Source organism: Phyllobates terribilis, unplaced genomic scaffold (assembly GCF_046119375.1).
Source record: "Phyllobates terribilis strain yellow unplaced genomic scaffold, ASM4611937v1 Scaffold_7__3_contigs__length_470593459, whole genome shotgun sequence".
Taxonomy (NCBI): domain Eukaryota; kingdom Metazoa; phylum Chordata; class Amphibia; order Anura; family Dendrobatidae; genus Phyllobates; species Phyllobates terribilis.
Window position 1 is genome coordinate 20,135,028 of NW_027362767.1, and position 8,332 is coordinate 20,143,359.

The 8,332-nt window shown below is 47.9% G+C and overlaps 1 protein-coding gene across 1 annotated transcript; it reads left to right on the plus strand.

Moving 5' to 3' along the window:
- Nucleotides 1–286: 286 nt before the first annotated feature.
- On the plus strand, nucleotides 287–7,810 carry CALM1 (calmodulin 1). Its single transcript, XM_073638240.1, has 6 exons — nucleotides 287–427; nucleotides 2,943–2,973; nucleotides 4,004–4,147; nucleotides 4,821–4,927; nucleotides 5,017–5,152; nucleotides 5,638–7,810. The coding sequence occupies exons 1-6, from the start codon at nucleotides 425–427 to the stop codon at nucleotides 5,664–5,666; spliced, it is 450 nt and encodes a 149-aa protein (XP_073494341.1). The 5' UTR covers nucleotides 287–424; the 3' UTR covers nucleotides 5,667–7,810.
- Nucleotides 7,811–8,332: the final 522 nt, after the last annotated feature.

Consider the following 8,332-nt stretch of genomic DNA (forward strand, 5'->3'; position numbering starts at 1 on the left):
AGTCGGGAGTCTCCTCGATGGTGGTCTTGGTGTAGTCGGGGGTCTCCTCGGTGGTGGTCTTGGTGTAGTCGGGGGTCTCCTCGGTGGTGGTCTTGGTGTAGTCGGGGGTCTCCTCGGTGGTGGTCTTGGTGTAGTCGGGGGTCTCCTTGGTGACGGACCAGTCACTTCACTGCCGCTCTCTTCGAGCTGACACTCGTAGCCCCGCCCACACCATAGGCTGTGAGTGGCAGGGGCGTGGATTGGGGCGTGTCTCTGGCGCAGTCCCGGCTCCCGGGCGGTGTGTGGCCGTTGGCGGAGGGATACGCGCTTATAAAGCGCTGCGGCTTCGCCTCACACCCCCAGCACTCTGTGGAGTTCGGCGCTACGTGCGGACGTCCTTAGCCTCTCCCGTCACACGGATACATAGCCCTCCCGCCTCGCCGCCATGGTACGTAGCCGCCGCTCGGTGTCTCTCTTCTCCGGGGTTGGCCCAGCGCTGTACGGTATGGGCTTTACTTCACGGCGCTGCTTTCTGCCGGCTTATTCCATCCTACGGGCCGGCTGTGAAGCGCTGCTCCCGGGGGCGGGGCTCTGGGCTGTGCGGGCGTTGTGGCTGCTGCGCGCTCCCGCGAGACCTGTCGTGGGGCGCAGCTGCTACAGAACCTCTTCTATGGCTGCCGTTGTTTTCTTGTGTGGTTATTTATAGATTTTTACATCCGTTCTGAGTTTGGAGATCCCGGGAATAGTCCCTGAGGTCACGTGTCACTGCTGCGGTCATTTCTCATCTGTGCCTGTAATCTGTGACAGGGGCTATAATGGTCCGGACCTGTGACAAGGGGCCATAATGGTCCGGACCTGTGACAGGGGGCTATAATGGTCCGGACCTGTGACAGGGGGCTATAATGGTCCGGACCTGTGACAAGGGGCCATAATGGTCCGGACCTGTGACAAGGGGCCATAATGGTCCGGACCTGTGACAGGGGGCCATAATGGTCCGGACCTGTGACAGGGGGCCATAATGGTCCGGACCTGTGACAGGGGGCCATAATGGTCCGGACCTGTGACAGGGGGCCATAATGGTCCGGACCTGTGACAAGGGGCCATAATGGTCCGGACCTGTGACGGGGGCTATAATGGTCCGGACCTGTGACAGGGGGGCCATAATGGTCCGGACCTGTGACAGGGGGGCCATAATGGTCCGGACCTGTGACAGGGGGCCATAATGGTCCGGACCTGTGACAGGGGGCCATAATGGTCCGGACCTGTGACAGGGGGCCATAATGGTCCGGACCTGTGACAGGGGGCCATAATGGTCCGGACCTGTGACAGGGGGCCATAATGGTCCGGACCTGTGACAGGGGGCCATAATGGTCCGGACCTGTGACAGGGGGCCATAATGGTCCGGACCTGTGACAGGGGGCCATAATGGTCCGGACCTGTGACAGGGGGCCATAATGGTCCGGACCTGTGACAGGGGGCCATAATGGTCCGGACCTGTGACAGGGGGCCATAATGGTCCGGACCTGTGACAGGGGGCCATAATGGTCCGGACCTGTGACAGGGGGCCATAATGGTCCGGACCTGTGACAGGGGGCCATAATGGTCCGGGCCGGCGGGCAGCAGCACGGTGAGACTATCATAATAGCTGATCTATCAGGCGCTCTGGCGCAGAGCTGCCTTTGCACAGTCCTTGCAGTCTTGCGTCCTGGCACTTGCTGCGGGGCACTGCCAGTCATTGCTGTATCACCCTGTGATCCCTGCTGTTGTACAGATGCTGCTGTGGTGTCATGGAGGATTGATGATGTGCGGGCTCTTGGCTGTCTGTGGTGCCAGCCTGCAGGGCTCCCTGTAATAACTCTGCTGAACGTGGCTGTAAAGCGGCCACCCTGCAGCTGCGGTGTAATTCATTGCTGTGTGCAGAGGTCTTAAATTGCCTCAAGCGAAGCAGGAATCAGATGTTAATCTCCTTTTGCTGGAACGTTTCTGGATCTGGGCTCCCCAGCTGTGCCCAGGCTGCATTATTTAAAGCTTGTCATATTTGGGGGCACATGCCGTGCCATTAGAGGTGGATGTGGTGCTTTGATTGATTATGGCCAAGGTTCCTTGTGTTTTTATTTATTGCTTTTCTTTCATAACGAGAGAAATGTACAATATCATGTTAGCAGCCAGCGGCCTAAAAACTAGGGCCCATAGAGCGTTAAAATCCCGGTATAGCCCAATAAAGAGACGGGGAGATGCACCGAATATGGGACTCTAGTGACAGCACATGTAGAGGAACGGTGGGCGGGACCCCCAAGGGGGCTGAGTACTTACAGCCCATATATACTAATGCAGGACTGCTTCTTAGTCTCTGCCAACAGTGCGCTGTCTAGATATGGAAATGACAAGTGATACTTGGCATTACCTAATTAAACATTACTTGTGCCCAGAAATCACATCATTGTGTGGCGGGGGCAGGGCGGCTGAGTCGTGTTACTGGGAACCATTTATGCCAGACACAGAAATCCTGGAAGTAGTGCTGGCAACATGCAAGGGATCCATAACCTGATGTACTCGTTCTCCTTGGGGTCTCTGCTCTGCCCTCCTTCCTGCAGACCGCTCACATTGCATGACCGTGACAACTTGTCTGCTTTTGGAGAATTTAATCTTTGCCACTTAGCTGAGGGATACGAGGACATTGCTCCCTCACTTGCAGTGTAGTGAGGTCTCTTACTTTGTTGGCGATGTCAGCTCCATGGAGTGTGTATTATATAATATATATTTTTTATGGCGCTGCAGTAAATGATTATTTACATCGCCATGTGCAGTGTTTTTGCAATGCTGGTCCTGCAGGTTTGCAGCAGAGGATGTCGCCCCCCTCCATTTTCAACCATGCCCGGTTAATATACTCCTCGATCTGCTATATTATCACTACATGATGCATTACTTCTGTCTCACATTTTTTTTTTTCCCCCTCTCTTTAGGCCGATCAGCTGACTGAAGAGCAGATTGCTGGTGAGTAATTGCTTTTTCCAGCGACTGGGGTAATTTGGTTTGCAGGCTGTTCAGTTGCTTGTTATCCGGTTATGACTAAGCTTGTTTAAAAAGCGGAGCTTGCCTGTCATCAATCTCTTCCTCTAGCGCTCGTGCTGCCGGCTACTATACAGCACATAAATCGGCGTGTGCTACTGCGCAAGGGGAGCATTTGTGACATTTGCTGAAGTTGCCTGCACAATGTCAGCGTGTGAACACTTAGCAGATTTGCATCCAGCACCGCTGCAAAAATCAAACCTTCAGCCAAGGGTTGTGTACAGAGCTATTGAAAAACCTAATGGTCCATCAGTTCCTGGTCACAAAAGCTTATGATTACTCACCTACATTGGAGCAAGTTTAATAGTAATCCATTTAGCCTATTAGTATGTAGCTGGAGCATGGGAACAAACGTGAGCACATAGACTCCATGCAGATGTGGCCCCTGGTCATATTTACACCTATGGCCCAAGTGCAGACAGGTGATAGTTACTCAGCCATTGACCTTACTATCTTGCATTGTGCCATCTATGTGGAAAATTGCTTCATTGTATTGTTTGCAGTTTTGGGGGGCATGTGCTGCTTCCCAACAGGTAGACCACCAGAGCAGTCCATGAATAATCCAATGCATTAACCCATTAATTTGTCACTTTCTGGACTGTATCCAAGCCTCCAGGGCTGGGTCTCAATGTTGCTCAATATCTCCAGGTTCATTGCCAAGGAATTGCTCCAAGATTTAGGCGCACTGGAATGTAGGCATTTTTTTTTTCTCTGCAGCCACTGAGGATTTGTGCACAGACTTGTAATGTGCAGCCAAATTTTCATGGCTAGTCCTGGGACACTTTGTGATCAAATAAAGGTTTTGTGTGTACTCCAGCACTCACACTGTGGATTTTCTCATGTGGAAAGACTTTGGGTCTGGACATGGTGTTATCTGCATATAGCCAACCATTCGGCGAGTTGTCCTTGTATATCTTTTAATCTGCTTTTCACATTTTTTTTCTCCTTTTTATAGAATTCAAGGAGGCTTTCTCCTTATTTGATAAAGATGGGGATGGCACCATTACCACCAAGGAGCTGGGCACAGTCATGCGGTCACTTGGTCAAAACCCGACAGAAGCTGAACTGCAGGACATGATCAATGAAGTAGATGCTGATGGTAAGTGATGTCCTATTTACTCTAGCTGAATCATTGATGACTGCTTTCGAAGGGATAATTGGATCCTGTAGATGCTTGCAGCATTGTTGGATTTTGTGACATAACCAAATTACTTAGACCATGATGGCATCCCTTGGTTAGATGTCGGGGTGGGATGGACAAAATGCTACGTGCTTTTTTGTAGTGAAACAAGAAGTGTTAATTTTCAGTTTAAAGTGGTACACGCCTTGCTTTTCTTCTTATTGCTAGTATCTATGTGCTAGCTACAACGCCCTGAGCGCTCTAGGAGTAATGGCACAGTGCTGTAATGCTCCCAGTGTAGGAAGGTGTCTACTCGGCACCCAAGCCCTCTGCTCTTAATCATTCGCATGGCTGCAGTGCTGACAATTAGAAGTGGAGTGGCGCTTGCACTGAACATAACTCCTGGGGGAGTTGGATTAAGCTGCTTGTTTATGAAACACCCAAGTTGGAGACCTGGCCAGGGCCTCGGTGTGATGCTGAGACTCCACTAGAGCGGCCGCCACGGGCACAGTCATCTGCAGGAAGAGGCCGTTGTGCTGCCCAGAGTTCAAGTTTGCTCAGTCATCCACTGCTAAACATTGCAACTGTTATGTGGTTGACCTTTTAGGAAAACGCCCTCAGTCTCCTCATTATTTAACCATCTCTTATCCAGGCAATGGCACAATTGACTTTCCTGAATTCCTGACCATGATGGCAAGAAAAATGAAGGACACAGATAGCGAAGAGGAGATCCGTGAAGCATTCAGAGTGTTCGACAAGGTGACAGATTCCGGGGCGCTCAGTCTGCACATAGTGCCAAAACATGGGTGGGCACGATCTGATGGGAGGCGTCTGTGTTTTTCCTACAGGACGGCAACGGTTACATCAGCGCAGCAGAGCTCCGTCATGTAATGACTAACCTAGGGGAAAAACTAACAGACGAAGAGGTAGACGAAATGATCAGAGAAGCCGATATAGATGGAGATGGGCAGGTCAACTACGAAGGTAAGAAATGGTGGACTTGGTTTACTGCTGCAGAATGGGTTTAATAATTTAGGGACCCCCCCCCATAAATAGCATTACATAGGAGCTGAGAAATTGTTTTTTATATTCCATACAGCACATGGTGGTCTGTCAGGTTTCATCTACTAAAGAGGTTCTGAGGCAGTTCAGTGTCTTGTAGTATTCCTGATGTCTAAAGCCAAATCCATTTGGTTCTGATATCTGCATATGGTCACTTACCCAGTTAGTCACGTTCAGCTCTTCATAATGGCTTGTTGCAAAGTTACTTTCTATATCACCTTCCAATAATTTGTGCAATCCCGGAAGTGCAAAAAATGGAAAGTCCGTGTTGGAACAGGATGCGACAGTTATCCAATAGTCAGCGTCAAGACTTGGCCGAACAATGCATGCTGGCCGCCACGTCAGGTGGACCAGGACATCTCTTCATTCACCGCCTGACTAACCCCCTCCGCTGTTTTTCTTTCCAGAATTCGTACAGATGATGACTGCAAAATGAAGAATTGTCCCCAATCTTACCCTCTAGAAGAATCAAACTGAATCTTTTACTTACCTCTTGCAAAAATGTTCATTTACTCATTCTGTTTCTGTATAGCAAAACTGAATGTCAAGAAATACCTTCTGTCCACAAAACAATCTGCATGTAACGGTTGGTGGTCCTGTCCCCAAAAAAAAAAAAACGAGTTTAAACATCAGTTTTACAGTATCTTAATACTCGTACTACCTTTTTAACAACAAGGAAACACTTAGAGGACTCCTTTAAGCTCCATTTGCTAATGATTACTCCACTGTTTGGGCTGGCCAGTTTTACATGCATGCAGCTTGACAATTGAGCACAGTGAAACCTTTGTATTTAAAACCAAGAAAAAAAAATGCAAAAAAAAAAAAAAATTGTAAAAGCGATGCCGCCCACTGTGGCGCGTTTCAATTTATAGTATAAATTGTCATAGCTGGTTTACTCTATAAAATTGGTTTATACCTCAGGATGGTATGCTGCAGTATGGCTGATGGATACAGATGTTGGAAGCCCTCCTTCCCCCCTAATAATTGACTGGTCCTTTTTGTACCGAGATGACGACACTACCCGAGGATGGCATGCCTGGTCTAATCTCAGTTTAACGTTCTCGTTTCGTGCTGCACTTGAGTGAGACGGGTGTTGGGCCATTCACGATTTTGATAAAGCGTTCACCGTCGGGGGAGCAGCTTTGGACTCTCGTCATTTTTAAAGAAAATAAAAAAAAATGTATGTACTGAACTTGGAGACAGCAGATTCCTATATTTATTATAGGACTTCAGCACAACGTTCGAGGCTGTTTAAGGAAGAAAAAAAAAAACAAAAACAAATGTCCATTCCAAGTCATAAATGCTAGGTTTTTTTTTTGTTTTTTTATTTCCAATAAAAAACCATTAGCGCAATAGATTTTTTTTTTTTTTTTAATTTATTTATCCACCCATGTACAGAGCACTTTGCCATCCTCCTAGTTGCATCCTTTAGTGTCTCCTCCCTGTGTAGATCTGCTAGTAAAGCTTTGTACATGCTCTTCTGATGGGTGACGGGTCTGATCCCCCCCTGGGCAGCGAGTGTATATTTTATATTGCTAAGAATCACTTCTGTTTTTCATTGACTTCTAGTCTTAATGTGTGGCACATGGACAAGCCTTTTATTTTGCATGCACAAATTTACTGTACAGAAGCGAAGGCTCATTATTTTATATTTTGGCTGATTAATCTAGATTTTACTTTTTATGAACCGAGGACTAAAGGTGTGAATCGTTTGGTAAGAGCCACGGCGGGTACCTGGTCGGTGAGCATTGTTTACAGCTGTCTCTGCCAGTAGCACGGGGGTGATGGTGGCCAGTAGGTGAGGTGTTTTGCAGAGGAATCGACTGTTGCGGTTTGGTCTCCGGTCCGCAGTTCTCACTGTACCGGTTGACTCAAGCTTCCTCATCTGTATAGCAATGTGCTGACTGTGTGACTTAAAACACGTTGCACTAATTTACTATGGACCTAGTTGTGTATGCAGTGGATAATTGTAAAATGCTTCAGGCTTTTTGAGGAGTTGTGAGCGGTAATTTTGAGACTAGCGGCGGGCGTGAGACAGATTCTGCCATATCTGGCTGCAGCCACGGCCTGCAAAGCTCCATATATACAGCCACATGCTATATTCTCCCCTCCCCCCCCCCATCATCAAGATCATGCGCTCTGTTTTTGGTAAGAGCTTTGGCGTTGTGCGTGTCAGGGGATGGTGATAGTCGGCGGACTTGCTGCCAGTCTTCATTTCATATACAGATTTGTAACCTTCTTCCTCCTTGGCATCATTTTTAGCAAGTTGAGTTGCAGAATGCCAAAGATTAGACCGTGCTTTGGACATGGCGGTGGTACGTGCATAGGCCCAGGCGAGGCTAGAAAGGAGTCATCTGCTTTTTCAGTTCCCATCATTGGCGGTGAACACAAGGTGGACGTGGCACTCCTGCGCTCATTCTACCATGGCTAGACTGGAAGCTTGTGCTAATTCTGAATCTGTGCTTGCACTTTAGGGAAAAATAAAACATAAAACACGCTAAGCCTTGAAACAAAAGACCTGGATAGAGTAAATGGCTGTCCTGTATTGCAACTGAAATTAATAAAGCCAAATAAAAACAAGTATCCCTCGTGGTCATCATTGCTGGGGGGGATGTGTTTGGAGTATTCTGCCCTCTGGATCAGTCCAACATGGCATAGTTGTGAACGAGACCCCCGCAGGAATGGTTGGGTTTTAGTGTCCTGTCTCTTTAAAAAACAAACAGATATTGCAAAAAACAAACAGATATTGCAACTTGGTCCCTGTCTTTTCAGTGAGGCTAAGCTGCAATACCGAACTGTACCAGTAGACTGGAGTGGTGCTGTCACTACACGATGTTCTTTAACTTCTAAATAACTTTTTCAGTCCTTGACAGTTTCCAAAATCTGCTTGCTATTGGTGAATCAGAATAGCGGTCAATGAGTAAATAAATGAGACCTTTTCAACTGACCTCAAGCAGAGCGCTTGTAAACGACTACAGAGATGGGAAAGCTACAGAACTTTTATACTGATCTCATTGCATCCATCGGTGGGATAAGTCACTGCCTGTCTCCAACTGGAAGAAAGCTGAAGAATCCTGCTGTTATCTTTTATAGATGTGGGCC

Coding starts and splice junctions, on each gene's coding strand:
- CALM1 (XM_073638240.1), top strand. Junction 2,974..4,003: donor GACTGAAGAGCAGATTGCTG/GTGAGTAATTGC, acceptor TCCTTTTTATAG/AATTCAAGGAGGCTTTCTCC. Junction 5,153..5,637: donor TGGGCAGGTCAACTACGAAG/GTAAGAAATGGT, acceptor TTTTCTTTCCAG/AATTCGTACAGATGATGACT.